Here is a 22,413-nt window from a genome sequence, read left to right on the forward strand (position 1 = left end):
CTAAATATGGAAAATTCAGAGTGTGTGACAGTTTAAATATGTTTCTGAAACTCAGACACTGGCCAAGAACACAAAGTGGAGATTTTATTCACCCTTACAAAAGATACTAAGAACAATAACACAACTTAAAAAAGTCACACTACAATATGGTCATCAATTCAGTATATCTATAAAATGAATGTTTCACCACCAGAAATAAAGACAGACTTTGAATGAATCCTAAGGACAGAATAAAAATTAATCAGGAAAAATTTATGAACAAAACACACAGATGTACTTCAAATATTTAAAATCACAGTCTAAAATTCTATGAGCATTTTAGAAGACTGGAAACAAAAAGATTTGCTGCACAAACTATGGTACCAACAAAATTTCTAGTAATGTTAAAACTGAGACAATAAAATGCATTCCGATAGTAAAAGTAGAAGGAAATACAAGACTGAAAAATTGTTACATAATTCAAACCAGGATAGCTGAAAAAAAAAAAACCCTACAAGAAAAGATTCGTTTGCTCAGAAGATAGGAGAAGAGCCAATTATGAGAGAAAAAGTAATACTGAAAACTTAATGTCCTTTGTTGTATATCATGTAGTGAAATACAGCCAAAACATTCATAATAAATAACATCAACACTATAATACAATGAAATGTCATAATGTCAAGTAATTTCATTGTACTGCACTTAAATAAAATGTACACATTCAAAACTTACCTTCATAAGTGCCCCCCCCCCTCCCCCCAAAACACAATAAGAACATATTCAAGTTTCAGAATAAACTGGGGTTTTATTGCCATTTTAGAAACCTTTCCTTTTTGTATAAAAGTCTTAACAAAAGTCAACAAATCTTATCTCAAAATAGTAAAAAATGGAATTAACAATTACAACTTAACAAGAAATTTATTATCTTATAACATTTCTAGAAACAGTTGTATTTTACAAAGTTTAATGTAGAAAATTAGTTACAAAAATAAAATTTAACAGTTAATAGTATAAAAACCAATTGTATAATCACAACCCCTTTTTTAAAATATAAAAACTGCACTAAATATTTTAAGCAGATACCTAAAAATCATAAAAATATATTTAAGTTAAATCGATTTTACGGTGTCTGATTTTCTTTACCAAGTTGGATGTGACGTCCGAGTTTAGTGAAGATCTGCAAATGAAATGTGGAATTACAATATAAATTTGGTCATATTTATTTGCTTCATCAATATGTATAATATAAGTACCATTTTTGCTACATATGTGCAGTGCTAAATTCACTTTACTTCCATACTATAACAAAAACATCAATTACAAATGCAACTCGAAGCAGTATCTCTGGATACTTTGTAACACCAAAGACCAAAACCCTTTCTACGGGTATTTTTCACACTGCAATGCGCTTTCTACACGTATTTTTCACACTGCAATGAGCTACTGCTAAAGACAACAACAGGGTTAAAAGATGACTAAAGGGCCTATTAAGTACATCATCTTAACAGTGAAAACCAATTAAAGAAATGACCTATTCTTACTGTCTCTACTAACATTATCACTGTATTAGCATATTACTTAACACCACATTAGGGCAAGGAAAAACTCATCCTGATATAGGTGGCAATGATGCCATGAAATTGATTTAGTTACGTCGTTAGATAATGCATAATAATCCAAGTCAGTTCTTCTGTGAAATAGTTTTGTATGTATGACACTTTAGAGCAGTCGTGTATGTTTAATCCAGGTTAAGAAAAGGGAATATCAAGTTTACTGTGGTAACCACTGTTCACAGCAACTATATATAACCTACTGAGGATGCTTTGTCAGAAAGCTTATCTGGGTGTATACACTAAAAATTATGCGCAAAAAATGTTCTGTTACTAACTCTTACAATTTAAATTAGAATACAATAAACTTCTTTGTTATGAATAACTGATCACCAATGGAAATTTTTAGTAGTTTAAAAATGGTAAATGTGAATGAAATATTTCACACCACAACAACATCGTAACGAGAAGTAAAACAAATTACACATTTACAATCATCTGCGAATAAGCTTTGGCAATATGGAAGCTGCATTTGTTGATAGGTTACCAAAAGCAGAAAATCTGAAACTAATTTATTAGTAATGGTTGGGTAAATTTCATCTGCTGAAAATGTTGTGGCAAGTATTTTATGGGATATTTAAGAATTATTGTTATCTCACAAAACAACTGTGGACCAACTGTATAAATAAATTAGAGTTGTGGATTGCAAAATAGGGAAAACTGTCCTCTCATATTAATGAACCTACCACAAATAAGCTTCAGAACTAGGAAAAAAATCAGGAATCTGAAGTATAATTTGTTTGAATATTTGATCTATTCACTAGATCTGACACCTCGTGATTTCCATTTATACTTGGATATAAAGAAATTGGTGGCTGAAAACAGTCGCATTGTATGAAAATGTTATGCCAGCCATAGGAGGGTATTTTGTAGGCTTTCCAGAATCAGTTGTTTAGGGATGAACACTACTCACCGCAAATATGTTGCATAAAGATACTAACCTAACAAACCTAGCCTTTCAGTGTAAGACTTATAAATCATCTCCGTGGATTCTTATGACCTTAAGAATGGGACAGCAAAATTAATACAACTCGTTTTAGATATCTGATAACAATCTGTTTCTTTACTTCAAGGAAGTAGCCAAGGAATATAGGATCTAATTCTGTCCATTATAAACCATTCACTGCATGAGGTAATAAAAAACTGGTGCCATTATATCTGTACCTCTACCTAGGGAGGTGCTTTCACTACATTTATGGCCATCTTCCTAAAGAAATAAACGTTTGTCAGCACGTATTTCAGGGTGTGCATCCACGATAGTATTATTTCTTCCTCCAACATATAGGTAGTTTTTCCAAACTGACCAAATATTTTGTTTTTACAAAAGCCAGTAAGACTGTTACAAAAACCCTAAGAAATACCCACTGTTTCATTCGCTATTTTAAAAGTGTCTAGTGCAATAGTTTTAAACTTGAGGCTAAACTGAACGTAAAGTAATAAAACTATCAACTACTATTATAATCCACTGTTGGGTAATATGTGCGATATGTTGTGAATTCTGAGGCTCCATTATTATGTAATACTTGGGGTTCACTGAAAGTAATATATGCGCAACCAGAAATATAGCTTTTACATTCAAACATAATTTTAAGACCTTCATTTTCATGAAATTTGTATTTACTAATGTGATTTGTAAACAAAAGCCTGAACTTTAAGGATATATAATATGCAAGCACCAACAGTTCATCAAAACCTATATTTGGATGGTCAGAAGTGAGCTGTAATTCCACTTCCATCTTACACAAGTCAAGACATGTTAACCAGTATGCCTCATTTTTCATGAATAGTTCCCAAGACAGGTCAGATAGAAGATAATCAATCCTGATGAAAAAATAGAGTAAACTCTTGATTATCCACTTTTTGGACTATCTGCGACCTATTTCTCCCAATTTTTAAGGTTCTGGGAATTTTTCTTTTAGCCAGGTGCAGTTGCCAGCGAACAATAATGTCACATTACAACACGAGTGTAGTACACAATGTGCTGCTTGAACACCTAAAGCACTGGACCGTATTGTCGCAGAGGATGCTATAGTCATTTGATTTGTTACTGCCGAGCAATTTCTGAAATGTAAAAGTATGTTTTGTTGATGATACAGCAGAAACTAGAAACAACACACAAACTCTAAGAAGGCAGTACTGATACATGGAATCTGGTGATGATTTACAATGTTGGTGAAACTACAATCCATGATATTCGGAAACACAAAGACAAAATAATTCCATTTGCTAGCAGTTCTGCTTTGTCTAAAGGTTTGTCAAAGCAGAAGGTTATGAAAATGTCTACAATGCAGAACTGGATACATCTACATCTACATGATTACTCTGCAATTCACATTTAAGTGCTTGGCAGAGGGTTCATCGAACCACAATCATACTATCTCTCTACCATTCCACTCCCGAACAGTGCGCAGGAAAAACGAACACCTAAACCTTTCTGTTCGAGCTCTGATTTCTCTTATTTTATTTTGATGATCATTCCTACCTATGTAGGTTGGGCTCAACAAAATATTTTCACATTCGGAAGAGAAAGTTGGTGACTCAAATTTCGTAAATAGACCTCACTGCGACAAAAAAGGCTTTGCTTTAATAACTTCCATCCCAACTCGCATATCATATCTGCCACTCTCTCCCCCCTATTACATGATAATACAAAACGAGCTGCCCTTTTTTGCACCCTTTCGATGTCCTCCGTCAATCCTACCTGGTAAGGATCCCACACCGCACAGCAATATTCTAACAGAGGACGAACGAGTGTAGTGTAAGTTGTCTCTTTAAAGCCATGTTGGAATGGTTTCAGCAGAAAAGTGCAGAGGGCACAAAAGTATCTGATCCAACATGTGCCAAACAACCCCAGTTTTTCTTCAAAACCTTGGGGATTGAAGGAGATTTTAATGCATCTTCCAGATGGCTAACAAGATTTAAACAACATCATGGTATCCGTTAGAATACAGTTCAAGGAGAAAAGTTAAGTGCAGATAATAAGGCTGCTTCCAAATTTTATAATGACTTCCAGGAGTTTACTGCACGAGAAAATTTAGAGCTAGAGAAATATGCAATGCGTATGAAACTGGGCTGTTTTGTGAGTGTCTACCAACAAAAACTTAAGCTCTCAAGACAGAGTGTAGTGCACCTGGTTATAAATCAAGCAACAGAAGGATAACTGTGTTGTGTTCTGCTAATGGTACGGGATCACATAAAATTAAGCGTGGTACAACAGGTAAAGTTAAAAAACTGTTGTTTTAAAGGAAAAGAATTGCACAATTTGCCTGTCCATTATTTTCACCAGAAATGTGTCTGGATAGACCGCACAATATTTCAAACATGGTTCCATAATTGCTTGGTGCCACAGATGCAAGAACATTTAACATTGAAGGGTCTACCTGCAAGGGCTGTATTGTTACTAGACAATGCTCCATCACATCCAAATGAACTTTTTCTGGAATCAGATGACAGGATGATATTTGTAAAATATTTACCCCCTAACGTGACAGCCTTAATTCAGCCAATGGATCACAGTATCATTGCTGCCATTCAGAAAATTTTGTAGACGAAATCTGCTACAAAAGCTTATTGATGAGGGCAGTGATCTTGAATCATTTTGGAAACACCTGACTGTGCTAGAAGAAATTTACGAAGTATCGAACAATCAACCATCGCCAAGTCATGGAAAAACATTAATCCTAAAATTGATGAAATCAGTGATTCTGATGACAAAGAAAACTGCTCATTAGCAACATTAGCTGCCGTTTTGAAAACTACTACAGAGTGTGAAACTGTTGACAAAGAAAATATTTCTGAATGGTTCAACATGGACCACACAGAGCCAGGTCATGAGATGCTGAATGACAGTGATGAAGATGACAAAACATTTTTCTAATGCCAGAAACAGCAATCAGTCATGCATCAGCACTTCAATTGGCCAAAAGGTTACTGGATTACCTGGAACTGCAAGAAGGTGCTCTCCTTTCTGACAAGTTGGTGTTGGGTAAAATTTGTAGTGAGATATGTAAAAGACAAGCTACCTCACTTACACAGAAATCAGTTCAAGACTATTTTGTTTCAATGTACTGCAGTGTAATGTGCAATTGGTTTGCACTATTCTTTGGAAGTACTGTATTCTCACACATAATACAATGAATAAAGTAGAATTTATTATGAACATTAGTTAAGTGATTTTAATGACATTATAATGAATTTTTATTTTTGAACAACTCTAATACTTTACTGCGTACTTAAGTTGTGGATTATCTACAGAGTATGATTATCAACAGTTTTCAAGGCATCAATTACCATGGATAATTGAGAGTACACTGTATACAAATATGTATCAAACATCCATCAAATAGTCTACTTAAGCATATGTCATACATTTGGATAAAGAGTTCACTTGCGGACACATCTAACATAATTCACATCACAGCCTTTGGAACGTTATCATCAATCCCACTTGGCATACCATCAAGACACAACTCACCATGCACAATAAATTAACATGTGCAGTGACACTTCAGCTTCTGAAAGCAATCATATATCATAATCTGTAAGTACAATCATAAAGTAGAGCCATCAGAAATGCGGAAAAATCACCAAACACAACAAACCATAAATATATCAGCATTAACAAATTGCCTTTATGAAAGATCAAATGTTTAAATTTAACTGTCAATAATAGTCACCCAGGATCTCTTTTTTTTGCATGTATTCCATGCCCGAAGTTTTGACTGTTAGGGAAGTTGCCTGAAAAGTACTCTCAAAAGAGAGAGTTGAGCGTTTCAGCTGGTGAACACTACAAACACTACCACTATCCCTTCCCAGGTGAAATGGCTATTAATTTGGGAGATGAGGACAGGCAACCAATACATTACAGATAAATCTCGTGTGGGGCATACACACATTAAGATACTGCATGTAACTTTCAAACTTTCGTCTTCTTACAATCAGAATCTCACCTTTGCAACTTGACTTTTATGTAGGAATTCAAGAAAATAATGATTATTAACAACAGATCTTTTATACAAAAATGTAAAATGTGGCTATTGCAAAATCACAGTGCATCCATAAACTTTCTGACTATAACTGGAGTTAACTTGAAGCAACAGCTTGCAAGGCAGAAACTAAGCATATTCTCCAGTGCCCAAACACATTAATCCCACAGAGATTGTGCAGACAAAATTAGGCACACAGAGATCTACAGGCAGTCCTCCTCAACAAGCTCCATCCACAAAATAAATGAGAAGAAATCATAATGTATAGTATTTAAAGTGCCCAATGTGGAAATATTCTAAAAATTTATACTTGCACTTCTTTCTTGATAGAGTGGCCGACACCTTACACACTGCCTCAGCATGCTGATGCCACAATTTTAGATAAGAGCATACATTTTTGCACCAACAGGTGAACCACTACTACTTCAACTAGGTCTTCTATAAATACAGGGTGCTCACAAAAGAATCTCACAGTTGCAATGCTATATCATAATAGGGTCATTCCATGTCAAGCGTCCAAGTTTAGAAGATTCTCCCAGCTCGACAATATTCAATTTTGATGAAATGTGTACAGTATGTACCTGAGTGCCCTACATGAACTTATGCAAAGTTTCAGGCTCAGCTGTAACTTGGTTGAGGTGCTAGAGCCACTTTTGTGAAGACCACTTTTACCGAGACTGATAAGTCGCGAACGAATCTTCAAGTTTGGCATTCCACTGTTCCTAATGCAAAAGAGATAGACTCTTGCTTCTGTGTATAGTGATACAACTTTTTGTGCTCTACACACAAATTATGGAAATAGAGTTCAGAAAGCAATGCATCTGGCATAATCTCAGTTCAAAGTGGGCAACAAGTAATGTCACAAGACATTTGTTCCACACTGTAACGAGGCAAAAGTAGTGGAGAAAGTGTGCTATGGACCTGGTCTTTTGCCAAACTACTGTCTGTCTGGGTGTTAGTATATCACAAATTTGAGCCTGGGTTTAGTGTTAAATTACTGTGCTACCATACTGTAAATGTGCTAAAAAACATGACTGTATCAAAATATACCCGTGTTCAAAGTCAGGTGTCTCAAAATGAACTTCTACCACTTCACATTCCATAACACCATTCAACAGAGCATATTTCATTCTATTAGAAAAACTTATTTTCCTTTTGGTGTCTCTTTGTGTAAGGCGCAAAAATTGTGCATTACATTTGAAATTTTGTTAATTATGTCTGCATTGATCCAATATTCATTTTACTGTTTATCTGGTGATTTTAAACCTGTTTGTGACAGGTTCAGTGCTAAATTTCACCATTTAACTGTACTAGAGATGCTACATAATTTTTGTGATGCTGAATGCTTACTAATTTTATTTCTTTTCTTTATTTAGGACTCGACAATTTGATTTTAGTGCTTGAAGCATATCAAGTTGTTGCTAAAATGGAAAAACAAGATCAAGTTAATGTATGCAGTTTTGGAAATACTGATTCCCCATGCCATTTAACAACACACAGTGCCTTAAAAGGGACTAAAAGCTGTAAAGGAACTTTCCTTAGAAGAACAAGAATAACTTAGTGGGCGGGTGGTTCACACTCTACTGAAAATGCTCAACTATGCTTCCACCATAAAGCTTTATTCCTACAAAGATTTGAATTTTTGGAAAGATCATGCTGCAACCCATTTGGTAAGAAAAACCATACTGCACAAAAAAGTTAGCGCTCAATCAACATGATCAGCTGACCTACAAAAAAGGATAACCGTGTGTGATATTAAACCAGGCCAAAAAATGTGCCCCTCCTGTAGAAAAGAATTTAATAGACAGAAATATTCACAAATGGAAGTTACGTCTCAGACAGATGAAGATGATAAGACTAATCTTGCTCACAATTTGAATACGAGCTTAACAGCTGTTGGAATATCACCATTAAAATTTCAACGAATTGGTGCAAGAGATTCAAAAGGATATGCAAAGTGCAAAATACATCAGGTTGAAGGTGCAATTATTAATAAAATTGCAGAAGTGGGAAGACTTTTTCAGATTATTACAGTCAGTTGACCCAAGAATTTAAAGACAAATTACATATATCAAATCATAATGAGAAAATTCAAATTTTGACCTTAGTTCCCCAAAGCTGGCCTACCAAAAATACTATTAAAGAATTTTGTGTTTCAGAAAGAATGCTAAGGAAGGCTAGACAGTTAAAAGCTGAGCAGGGAGTACTGGCACAGTCCAAAGGTAAATGTGGGAAAAAGCTTTCTGAGGCTGTGAAGGGAAGAGTCATAGAACATTTTTATGACTAGGAGTTTAGTCAGATTTGTCCAGGAAAAATCGACTGTATTACCGTTCGGGCTGATGGAGAGAAAGTTCAAAAACAGAAATACTTATTACTGACCAACTTAAAAAAAATGTTTGTTGCACACAGCAATAAAAATGGACTGGAAATTGGATTTTCCAAATTTTGTGAACTGAGGCCACAGTGGTGTATGTGACTGCACACACAGCTGGTTCACATTTACTTTGTGTCTGCACAATACATCAAAATGTGAAACTAATGTTGGCACATAGCCCAATAAAAGAAGATTACAAAATATTACTTAGCAAAACTGACTGTAATCTGGAAACAAAGAATTGCATGCTTCATCACTGTAAAGCATGTCCAGGAACAGAAGCTCTAAACGAATATTTGGAAAGCGCTTTTGCAGATATGGACCCTGAGAATAAAATTAAGTTCAAACAATGGACACTCACTGACAGAGCCAGACTTGAAACCAGAAAAATGACAGATGAAGAATTCATTGAACTATTAGTTACCAAGTTTTGGCCCTTTCTACTCACCACTACATTGCAAAGCATCATAGCAAGCATTTGCAGTTCACTACAGAAGGTCTCAAACCAGGAGAATTGATTAAATTAATGGATTTCACTGAAAATTACTCCTTTATTGGCCAAGATGGGATTCCATCGGGAAAAAGTCAACCTACAATACATCCATTTGTCATTTACTACACAGATAATTAAGACCTAAAAAGCTTCAGCTACTGTATAATCAGTGATTGCCTCAGACATGACACAGTTGCAGTGCATGTGTCTTTAACGTACTTGATCAAATCCCTGAAGTGGATTTTTAAAGAAATTAAGCATAGTCATTATTTTAGTGACAGTTCTGTTGCACAGTACAAAAATTTTAAGAGCTTCCTAAATCTTTGCCATCATAAAGAAAGACTTTGGCATTACTGCAGAATAGAATTTTTTCAGAACAAGCTGTGGGAAATCACCATGTGACGGAATTGAGGGCACATTTAAGCATTTAGCAGCAAGAGCTAGCCTTCAGCACCCAACTGACAACCAAATCTTAAGACCAACTGACCTGTTTAATATTGCCAAAAAAATGTGCATGGCATTGAACTGATCTATATTAAGAAAGAAATTATTGAAGATGCAAAAATTGATCCATAAAAACGTTTTAGAATGGATGTACAGTGTGTGGTACAAGAGACCATCACCATTTTGTGTCCACTGGTGAAAAGTGACTTCAGATTCATAGCATATCAAATGATACATTACCCTTTATAGAAAATGTTAACCGATATGCTAAAGTTGCTAATAAACATTTTGCCATTACTGAACTACAGCCTGGCCAGAATGTTTCTTTGTTTATGATGGAAAATTGTGGATAGGAAATATCTGTGAACTTTCATGTGAAGAAAAAGATGCCTTTATTAATTTCATGCATCCTCTTGGAGCTGCTCAATCATTTCACTGGTCAGCTAAAAGAGACATATGCTGGATTTCAGAACAACATATAATTGCAGTCATACCAGTTCCAGCTGCTTCAATGATGGGGTGGCAATACAGTTTGCCGGAAGCCATAGTTTTGGAAATCAGCAACAAATTTAAAGCACTTAACAACTGAAGAATTCTGCATTATGGGTTGGGAACCACAAAGAGATGCAAACATGGGTTGAGAACCTGTTGGATACTCACACTCAGGCTTGGGAACCTGCTAGATACTCGCATTCTGGTTTGGGAACATGCTAGACTCCCACTTTCAGGCTTGGGAACCTGCAGTAAGGAAACCCACCTGTGGCTGACCTTGCATGGTTATTGGGTGTGGCCCTTGGTGATGAGGCTACCAGTCACTGAGATTAGTGGCTACGCCAGTACCAAGGACCAACGCAAGGATTTTTCTCGAATTACAAAAAAATTCAATAGCTTAGGCGCAATTTTTGCACCTTACTCAAAGAGTCACCAAAATGAAAATAAGTTTTTCTAATAGAATGAAATGTGCTCTGTTGAATGATGTTAATGAATGTGATGTAGTAGGTGTCCATTTTGAGACACATGACTTTGAACACGAGTATATTTTGAAACATTCATGTTTTTTTTTGCAAATTTACAGGATGGTAGCACAGTAATTAAACACGCAAGCCATGCCCAAATTTGTGACACACTAAACACCTAGACAGACAGTAGTTTGGCAAAAGACCACATTCATAGCACACTTTCTCCACTACTTATGCCTCAAATGGGACAAGTTTCTCGCGACATGACTTATTACCCACTATGAACTGAGATTATGCAAAATGTATTGCTTTCTGAACTCTATTTCCATCATTTGTGTGTAGAGCACAAAAAGCCGTACGACTATACACAGAAAGTCTAGCTCTTTTACATTAAGAATAGTGGAATGACAACTTTAAGATTTCTTCACGACTTATCGGTCTTGTAAAAGTGGTCTTCACAAAAGTGGCTCTAGCACCTCAACCAAGTTACAGGTGAGCCTGAAACTTTGCGCAAGTTCACGTAAGGCCCTCAGGTACATACTGTAAAAAATTCACCAAAATTGAAGATGGCTGAGCTGGGAGCCCAAGGACACTTCACATGAAATGACCCAATAGTATAATTTAGAATATTTACAACAAATCAACCATTAAACTGATGTAAAATAACCCATCTTTTCTTACAAATATCTAATGTGTGTGTACCTTTAGTTATACAGCACACGTTCAACTAAAATCCAATTCTTTCCACACTTTTGTTAATGAATCTAGAGTAGTGGAATCAATAGCCCCTTCAATTCTGTGTCTGAATGCTAGTGAATCATTAGGTAGGGGCGGAACACAGACGCAATCTTTTAAGAAGGTGTGAGGTCTGGTGAACGTGGAGACCAGTGAAAAAGAGCTCTATCATATTGATGATGATTGTGTGTTCAAGGGACTAAACAGTGGGGTCATCAGTCCCTCCTTATCATTAGAGAAACATGTCAAAAGGTAAAAACTGAAAACAATGAGGACAAGGCTGCTCTAACTATACAAGTAAGTCAAAGTGTTCAAAGGAGGCTACAGTAGTTGTACAACAACAGGTAAGAGAGATAAACCAGGCAGTTTCTTGCACAAGAGGGGCCAAAAGCACAACAAGGTGAGGGGAGGAGGAGAAAGGTATCTGCTGTTGTTTGGTGGGTAACCCACCACAGGGGATGCTCTCGCCCCCACAACCACCCCTAACACTGGAAGTGGAAGATATTACAGGTTAGAGTAAAATCTGCTCTACCTCAAAAAATGCAACACTTTGGTAGTGGCTGTCACGTCATTCGCAAGCACCTGAGGTAGTGAGGTAGGCTAGCTGAAAATGTGCTGCAGATCGGCCAGCACGGTGCACACAACAAGAACAAGTGCTATCGTTAGTAAACTACCGCAGCTGCAGTAAGGAGGATCCTCCCAGTGCAGTAGGAACCCCTTGGGCGAGTCTCGTGTGGGCAATGCGTAGTTGGCACAACACAATGGCATCTTCCTGAGAGGCCTGGAAAGATGTATGCCACACCTCAGTGGACCCTTTAATCACTGTTGACTTGTTTTGGGTTGTACTAGCCTGCCATTCCAATTCCCAGGGCCCCAAAATATTTTGTTGGAGTTGTAACCTTTAAGTCTGGGCCCAGTATCCTGACAAAGTTAATCTCCTGTAGTTGCGTTTTTAGCCGGACGGTCGGCAATTTCATTTCCTGGAATTCCTGTGTGGTTCAGTGTCCAGATGAAGTTCCTCATCTTTTCAGAACTGTAGAGGTCAGCCAGTAGGTCCTGGATGTTTGCAACTCAAGATTTTTGGGGTAGCATAGGATTATGCTTTTTAAGCAACTCATGGAATCATTACAGATCAGAAAGTTCATCATGGCCTGGGATTTGATGTACCCCAAAGCATGAGAGATGGCAACCAACTCTGCAGTGTATACACTGTGAACACTCGGCAAAGAGTTCTTCTCATGTCCCCTTGCACATGGAAAAACGTAACCGACTCTTTACTTTACACACACACACACACACACACACACACACAGAGAGAGAGAGAGAGAGAGAGTGAGAGAGAGAGAGAGAGAGAGAGAGAGAGAGAGAGTGCACTTGGCATTGGGCACAGCACAGAAAATGTTTAATTTTGGGGAATCTCTGATGTTGCACAAATTCATAAGGATTTTCAGACCCCCCCCCCCCCCCCCCCCCCAGATATGAACATTATGGATAATTACCTTCCTACTTAGATAAAACTTTGCCTCAACACTGACCACCATATGATTAAGAGAGTCACCTTCCTACTGCAACACTTTACTTGTAAATTTATGATGTAAACCATAATCATCTGATTTTAAGCACGTACCAACCATAACTTGTATGGACACGTGTGTAAACTAAAAACCTTCCACACTGTTATCGTTGGCGACAGAACTTCAAGACTTGCTTTCGGAACAGACTTCTTAGGACTATGAAGGTAAGATGCTCTGAAACGGTCATCATCCTATTCAGGTTGTTTTGGTCATCCCATGCTTTTCCCTTTATACACACATTTGGTTGTTCTGAATCAATTATACCATTGGCTAATGTTTTTGCCACATGAGGGATCACAAACTTTGAACAAAATACATATTGAACTAAAATTGACCACTTTTTTTTTAATTTGAGTTATTTAGCACAAAATACAATTAGCATGCATGCTCCATCTATCCATCTATTGGTGAGTGAATGGTACTAAAATACCTCCCACAGAAGGTGCTAGATTGGCTCTGCAAGTTATCACCTCATAGATACCCACTTTTCATTGAGAATGAGAAGTGGGCAAAGACCCGTAAAATCCTGTTCTCACTCTGAATATGATAGGTATACCATGGCTACATCTACGTGTTCCTCTGATGAAAGTTTTGATGATTCTAGTTCTTTCGTGAGATTCTAGTGACAGTGATGTTAATGTTACTCAACAATCTCCTAAGAAATCCAAGAAAATGATCTAGAAACTTAGCCGCAATAGTGGACAAGCATACATGTTCACCAGTGGAAAATTAGCTCCAGAACTTAAATCTGTGAGTTACCAACGCAAGAGGCAATGCACAAAGAGGTTTCCTGAAGATATAAAGAAAAAATATTCTGACAGTTTTAATAATTTGAAAGAAGAGAATATACAGGATGCATATCTCTTTGGTTTGATATCAATGCAGCCTGTTGCAAGGTATGTATAATATATATTGTTACTTAATTACTTTGATGTTGGAGATTTACAAATGAAAATGTGTTCTGTATACTGTCTGAATTAAGAAATCATTTAATATTTTAGTATATGGCCTGATTTAATACGGAGAAGAAAGTAGTAAAACAGTGCAACCAAACCAAGCCTTCACATACTCCAAAGCACAGGAAGGGTTCATTTTACTACAAGGCGTGTACTTGACAATATTCCATTACATTTTCATTAATATGTTAACACCTTAGTGCTCGGTTTCTGGTAGCAGCTAGCTGAGACTGAGCGTCAGATGCGTAAATAATTCCCGTGAAATCTTAAGAACTCTCAGAACAGTACCGTAGGCAAGTGGTGAAGTGTTTGCTTTGTGTGCAAGAGGTTGATGGTGCAAATCCCCCTAGTGGCGTAAGATTTTCTAGTTCCTTCATTACTATTTACAAGTGGTTTTTTTATATAATTTATTTGTAAATTTACATTTGTTTCACTGATTTACTTTATATTCCCTATAAGAGAAGTTGTACTTTGATACCATTTCATTGCTTTCGTGTATGCTGTATTTACAAATATTAATAAAGTTCCGTGTGAGTTACACAAGTGCTTTTATTTTTTGCTTTTAATATTACTTTCTTTATTAAGAATGAGTGGCGCAGCCTGTGCTGGGGGCTGGCCACTACTGTCTTGTTTTAATAATATTATTATATTCATTAAGCTATTTTCAAAATTGTTTTATTACAAAATAAATTTTGGTCAAAACATGTTTACGGTCAAAACCAGTGCGACGACCTCAAATATTATTTTCGCAAAACAAACTGATATGGGCTCACATGTTTATGTATCAATATTTTCATGAGTACCTTGACACTTGCACCCCTTTTTTTATATAATACCAGTTCTATATTGCTTTATTTATTTCTCTATCTCTTTTAGGTTCAAAGGCGCAAAGGAAGTAGTTGTTTGTAAACAAGCATTTTCTGGTCTTCATGGCATAAAAAAGGGAAGGATCGACAGACTACTGCAGCATACGAATCACAGTGCTTCCCTGCCTATGGATCAGAGAGGTCTCTCTGAAAATTCAAGATCTAGTAAGAAGCCTCAGTCTCTCATAACTCAAGTGGAGGATCACATAAGAAGTTTCCCATTCCAATGGTCACATTATTCTAGAAATACCTCAAAAAGAAAATATTTAAGTACAGAGTTGACAGTAAAGAAGATCCATCTCAAAGGAGAGAAATACGAGCCAGGAAACTTTTTAAAAATGAACAGTACCAGTAAAGTTAAGGTAAAACCAACTGTTAGTTATGAGTACTACAACAACAAGAAAGATTAAGAAAAGGCAAACCTACGTTTCTAGCATTTGTAGACTTAGAGAAAGCTTTTGACAATGTTGACTGGAATACTCTCTTTCACATTCTAAAGGTGGCAGGGGTAAAATACAGGGAGTGAAAGGCTATTTACAATTTGTACAGAAACCATATGGCAGTTATAAGAGTCGAGGGGCATGAAAGGGAAGCAGTGGTTGGGAAGGGAGTGAGACAGGGTTGTAGCCTCTCCCCGATGTTATTCAATCTGTATATTGAGCAAGCAGTAAAGGAAACAAAAGAAAAATTCGGAGTAGGTATTAAAATTCATGGAGAAGAAGTAAAAACTTTGAGGTTCGCCGATGACATTGTATTTCTGTCAGAGACAGCAAAGGACTTGGAAGAGCAGTTGAATGGAATGGACAGTGTCTTGAAAGAATGATATAAGATGAACATCAACAAAAGCAAAACGAGGATAATGGAATGTAGTCAAATTAAATCGGGTGATGCTGAGGGAATTAGATTAGGAAATGAGACACTTAAAGTAGTAAAGGAGTTTTGCTATTTAGGGAGTAAAATAACTGATGATTGTCGTAGTAGAGAGGATATAAAATGTAGACTGGCAACGGCAAGGAAATCTTTTCTGAAGAAGAGAAATTTGTTAACATCGAGTATAGATTTAAGTGTCAGGAAGTGGTTTCTGAAAGCATTTGTATGGAGTGTAGCCATGTATGGAAGTGAAACATGGACGATAACTAGTATGGACAAGAAGAGAATAGAAGCTTTTGAGATGTGGTGCTACAGAAGAATGCTGAAGATAAGGTGGGTAGATCACGTAACTAATGAGGAGGTATTGAATAGGATTGGGGAGAAGAGAAGTTTGTGGCACAACTTGACTAGAAGAAGGGATCGGTTGGTAGGACATGTTTTGAGGCATCAAGGGATCACAAATTTAGCATTGGAGGGCAGCGTGGAGGGTAAAAATCGTAGAGGGAGACCAAGAGATGAATACACTAAGCAGATTCAGAAGGATGTAGGTTGCAGTAGGTACTGGGAGATGAAGAAGCTTGCACAGGATAGAGTAGCATGGAGAGCTGCATCAAACCAGTCTCAGGACTGAAGACCACAACAACAACAACAACAACAACAACAACAACATTTTTCACAAACGATTCAGTCTATCATTTGGAGCACCAAGGTCAGACATGTCCTAAGTGTGATTCCCTGACAACTGATATCGAGACTGAAAGAAATGAAACAAAGAAAATGTTACTTATCCACTCAAATGATCTACATTTGGCTAAAGCTGATGCTTTTTATAAGGACCTGAAAGAAAATTCTGACCTTACCAAATCAGATAATGCTATGGAGGTTTTGTGTTTTGACTTTCAGCAGAATCTTCCTTAACCAGTGATCCCAACAGGAGGCTTACTGTTGTCCGGTATGGGTTTATAACCAGTGTAGATATTCTAGCTCAACTGATGAGAGCAAGATGTACATGTTCGATGAAGTGACGGGAAACAAAGGCTGTAATGAGACAATCTCATTTTTGAAACATTAGATAGAGAACTTTGTACCTCCAGAGGTACAAACTTTGTATCTCTACAGTGACATCTGTGGAGGTCAGAATAAGAATCTAGTCATGGTGAAGTTTCTGTCTACGTTAGCTGCAAGTGGAAAATTTGACAAAATAATATATCACTATCCTGAATGTGGCCATTCATTCTTGTCATGTGACATGATGTTTGGATTTATTGAGAAATTAAAGAGAAAGAAAGAGTATGTCTTCATTCCAGAAGGTTAGTATTCTCTAGTAAGGAGTGCCTCAAAGAAATTTGCAGTTGTCCTTGTGACTCAAGATCTCATTAAGGATTTCAAAGCCTATCTATCACCATTTTTTAAGAAGTCTATCAAAAATGATAAAAACCATTCACAATATCCAAGTATAGAATGTTTGTATATTCAAGAGATAGTATTTCAATGTCTGAAGCACACAAGATGTTTGTAAATCAAACTGGTCACTATGAAGAAAGGAGTGCATGCTAATGACAAATTTTGATTTAGCTACAAATCTATGCAATTGATCACTGCCAATAGATCAGAAGAAACTGGATGCTATTATGAAGTTGGAAAAATTTATTCCTCCAGTGTATAAGCAGTGGTATGAATGTACTGAAAAACTTAGTGTGGATAATGAAAAGAATGAATGAAGAGACTACCATGTATATTAATGTGCATTATATTTTCTAATTAATTTGTTAATTTTTTTCCCATTCAGCTACATAATATTATCTGATGCATACTATAACACAATGTAGGTTAAATAATTCAAATCAGTGGTGTTTCAGTTCACGTATCAATGATTTTGTGCTGGAAAAAATTCACAACTTTTATTGAGTATGAGAACTGGGTAAGTTCAACATTTTCTGTTAATGATGTACTTAAGGCTGAAATAATATTTACTTTATTACTAAAAAATGTTAAAAGATATTGGTAACATTGCTGGGACTACAAAAAAATTACTAAATGGTGAAATTAAATGACTAAAATAGTTTTTCTTGATTTTCTCAGAAGTAGTGAACTGGTCTTTATCCACTTATCATTCTCTTGCCTTTAATTACAGATTCACTCTTAGCAAACTTCAGAATGCAACATGTTTTGCATTCAGGAGTTGTCATTTTGTACTTCGGCAATGCAAGTGGGAAAACAACAAAGCAGTACACACAAATGTGCTTATTTAAAAATGTTTTAAAGAGTAACTTAAACGATTGACAACACTTACAGTTGATACTGTTAAATTTTATAATTGAGACATTCTTTCATGGGCATCCTGTACATGGAAAGTCACCATATGTGACACCTGACAAAATGTGAAGACTAGTTTTAGTTGGGGGGGGGGGGGGGGGGGGGGATAAAAATAAGAAGGGGGACTCTGTGATTCACTTACATTTTACTATTTTACTTTCATGTTACACTAAAATTCATATTACTAATGTCTACAGCTGTTTAGTTTGATTTATGTTTTGGAGTGATAAAATACAGTTGTCTTCTACAATGTGTCTAAAATCAGATTACTAAAACACCAAAATGATGTTGCAGTCACAATGTCAGTATCAATAAAACTTCTTTTTCAAAATGTTGTAATATGAGGTGAATTGTGAACTAAATGTTTAAAGACATGCCTCTAAAGATCCTACTACCTAAAAATGTTACCCATAAAATCAGTTCAGTTTAACAGCAGCAGACTGGTACTACCAACTCTAAACACAAAAATGTCAGGTGTCTAGACGTAGTAGGCTCTCAATGATGGAAATGGCATTAAAATAGCTGGTTGGTCACAAAAGTAATAATTAAAGGATGTTTCTGGACACATTTATTATTCATTACACATTTCAGGCTCTGCCCACCTTCAGATGATCTGGCGACAAATTGTTAACAGAAATTTCTTTTTACCATCTGTTTACAGTCTTTTTACAGTTTCTGAAAACGAGGACCTATGCTAAAACATGACTGAACAACAAAGACACGTAAAACAAAATACATAGCATTTGTCACAGAATGAATACACAACTCTGACAAGAATGTCATTGTTGAAAGATTGCACAGATCGCACACGGTACGTCATCCAGCATCAATAAGCTTTCTTATGTGGAACTAAAGCCTTGTATGTCCTTTAAATTTGTCTTTGCCTACAGTTAGCATTACCTTTTATTTACAGTGTAAGGAAAACCTGTATAAATTTTGTAATAGATACTGTTATTGTTGCTTGCAGTTATGCATCGACCATATACTCAGCACCACAGTAGTTACACCATCTAGTTTAGATTAGATTAGATTAATACTTGTTCCACAGATCATGAATACGACACTTCGTAATGATGTGGAACGTGTCAGGTTAATAAAAGATGTCTGTACAAGATATTACATTACACAAAATATTGCATGACAGTAATGTTTAAGTAGTTGTTTTTTTTTCTGTTTTCTTAATTTATATCTAAAAATTCAGCCAATGAGTAGGAGGAGTTGTCATCTAGAAATTCTTTCAATTTATTTTTAAATGTTAGTTGGCTATCTGTCAGGCTTTTGATGCTGTTTGGTAGGTGACCAAAGACTTTTGTGGCAGCATAATTTACCCCTTTCTGTGCCAAAGTCAAATTTAACAATGCATAGTGAAGATCATCCTTTCTCCTGGCGTTATAGCTATGCACACTGCTATTACTTTTGAACTGGGTTGGATTATTAACAACAAATTTCATAAGTGAATATATATACTGTGAGGATCCCTAGATCCTTAAATAGATGTCTGCAGGATGGCCGTGGGTGGGCTCCAGCAATTATTCTGATTACACGTTTTTGAGCAATGAATACTTTCCTACTCAACGATGAGTTACCCCAGAATATGATGCCATACGAAAGCAGTGAATGAAAGTAGGCATAGTAAGCTAATTTACTGAGATTCTTATCGCCAAAATTTGCAATAACCCTAATAGCATACGTAACTGAACTCAGATGTTTCAGCAGACCATCAATGTGTTGCTTCCAGTTTAACCTCTCATAAATGGACACACCTAAAAATTTTGAAAATTCTACCTTAGCTACAGACTTATGTTCAAAATCTATATTTATTACTGGAGTTGTGCCATTTACTGTACAGAACTGTATATACCGTCTTTTATCAAAATTTAACAAGAGTCCGTTTGCTGAGAACCACTTAATAATTTTGTGAGAAACATCATTTACAATTACATCACTTAGTTCTTGGTTTTTGGATGTTATTACTATACTTGTATCATCATCAGCAAAAAGAACTAACTTTGCATCTTCATCAATGTGGAATGGTAAGTCATTAATGTATATCAAGAACAGTAAAGGACCTATGACCGAACCCTGTGGGACCCCGTACTTGATAGCCCCCGAGTTTGAGGAATCAGCTGTTGTTTTAACATTACATGAACCACTTATTTCAACTTTCTGCATTCTTCCAGTTAAGTACAACTTTCTGCATTCTTCCAGTTAAGTATGAATTAAACCATTTGTGCACTGCCCCACTCAAACCATACTGATTCAGCTTATCTAAAAGAATTCCATGATTTACACAATCAAAGGCCTTTGAGAGATCACAAAAAATACCAATGGGTGATGTCCAGTTATTTAGAACATTTAATATTTGATCAGTGAAAGCGTATATAGCATTTTCTGCTGAAAAGCCTTTCTGAAAACCAAACTGACATTTTGTTAGTACTTTATTTTTACAAATATGGGAGGCTACTCTTGAATACATTACTTTCTCAAAAATTTTTGATAGAGCTGTCAGAAGAGAGATTGGGCACTAGTTGTTGACATCCGACGTATCCAACTTTTTATGCAATGGTTTTACAATGGCATATTTCAGTCTATCGGGGAAAACACCCTGCTCCAAAGAGCTATTACATACGTGGCTGAGAATCCTACTTATCTGTGGGGAACAAGCTTTAAGTACCTTGCTGGAAATGCCATCAATTCTGTAAGAGCTTTTACTTTTCAGTGAGTTTATTATTTTACTGATTTCAGAGGGAGAGGTTGGTGGAATTACAGTTGTTTCAAACCGCACAGGTATGGCCTCTTCTATTAGTAGCCTTGCCTCTTCTAGTGAAGATCTAGATCCTATTTTCTCCACAACATTTAAAAAATGATTATTGAAAATATTTTCAATTTCTGACTGTTTGTTAGTACACTTGTCATTCAGTTTTATGGCACTACAGTCTTCCTGTGCTCTTGGATGCCCTGTTTCCCTTTCAATAATATTCCAAATTGCTTTAATTTTATTATCAGAGTTACTGATCTCAGACATGATACACATGCTTCTGGACTTTTTAATAACTTTTCTTAGTACCGCACAATAGTTTTTATAATATTGAACAATTTCGGGGTCAGTATTCCCTCTTGCTGTTAGATACAGGTCTCTTTTACGGTTGCAACATATTCTTATTCCTTTAGTGTCTACAAACTCTCTTATGTGGGACTATGTACAAGCCACATCACTTGGCTGTAAGCAGTACATAAGTTAGGCCACAGTTATTTCCTGACTGGACTAGTAAACTTTATGGTTCTTTCAACATTAATTGATATTATTGTCAATGTTGTGTATTCATTCTGTACTAAATGGTATGTATTTTGCTTTAAATGTCTTTGTTATTGAGCCATGTTTTAGCATAGGTCCTCTCAGACACTTGTGTAAATTTGCAAGATTCTTAAAAAATTTTCAGTTACCAATTTATCACCAAGTTGTCTGAAAATGGGGAGAGTCCGAAATGTGTAATGAATAATAAATGGGTCCAGAAACAGACTGTGACTTTTATTTTGTGACCCCAGCTATTTTAAAGCCATTTTAATCACAGTGATTATAGAGGTCACACATCTACAACAAATATCAGTCACGTACATGATAGCAGGTCCTCTCTTGTATCTTTCTTTAACATTTAAGGGCAGTGATTAATCTCCGCAAAATACGATGACCATACAATACTTAAAATTTCTTCTGGTGACACTTCGTTATAAGTAACTATATCATTTACAAAAATGAAAGTTTGGTAAAAATAGACCAAGAATAGCTTTTTGCACAATTTTTTCAACAACAACTTTCACCAAGTTGCTAATGTTGACCCAGTTCTTTATATTATTAGGAAATAGATTATTTTCAACTCTGCAATACTCATTTGCAACACACACAACTTCTTCACTGTATGCCTGATTGCTGTGACTGTTCTATTTAAATTAGGAGACAAAAAGGGTCCCATGGGAACCAAACTGAAAAATAGCCAGGGTTACAAATTGTTTGGAAGTTCAGCTCATGCTTTTTTTATGGTTGGTTAGTTGGTTGATTGTGGTTGAAGGGACCAAACAGCAAGGTCATCAGTTCCTTATTTCAAAGGTGGTCCATTCGGCCGGATTTAAATCTCAGCAAAGTCCTAACGATAAAAGGTAAAAGGTTAAAAAATGTATAAGTGCAGTCGTGTTGTCAATGGTGAAAACAAAAGGAGGGAAGTCAGCAAGTGGGCAACCCCAAGGCTATGTTAGA

At 36.2% G+C, this 22,413-nt stretch overlaps 1 protein-coding gene across 3 annotated transcripts in view; it reads right to left on the reverse strand.

Moving 5' to 3' along the window:
- Positions 1–843: 843 nt before the first annotated feature.
- Positions 844–22,413, reverse strand: part of LOC124721650 — a 169,427-nt gene continuing 147,857 nt past the window's right edge. For 2 of the 3 annotated variants that reach the window (XM_047246715.1, XM_047246716.1), the window contains one exon: positions 845–1,156. In XM_047246715.1, the coding sequence (XP_047102671.1) occupies positions 1,100–1,156 (57 nt within the window). In that variant the 3' untranslated portion in view covers positions 845–1,099. Of the gene's footprint in view, positions 1,157–22,413 lie in introns of all 3 variants that reach the window. The other variant, XM_047246714.1, reaches the window with a different exon arrangement.

This window comes from Schistocerca piceifrons, chromosome X, assembly GCF_021461385.2.
Source record: "Schistocerca piceifrons isolate TAMUIC-IGC-003096 chromosome X, iqSchPice1.1, whole genome shotgun sequence".
Taxonomy (NCBI): domain Eukaryota; kingdom Metazoa; phylum Arthropoda; class Insecta; order Orthoptera; family Acrididae; genus Schistocerca; species Schistocerca piceifrons.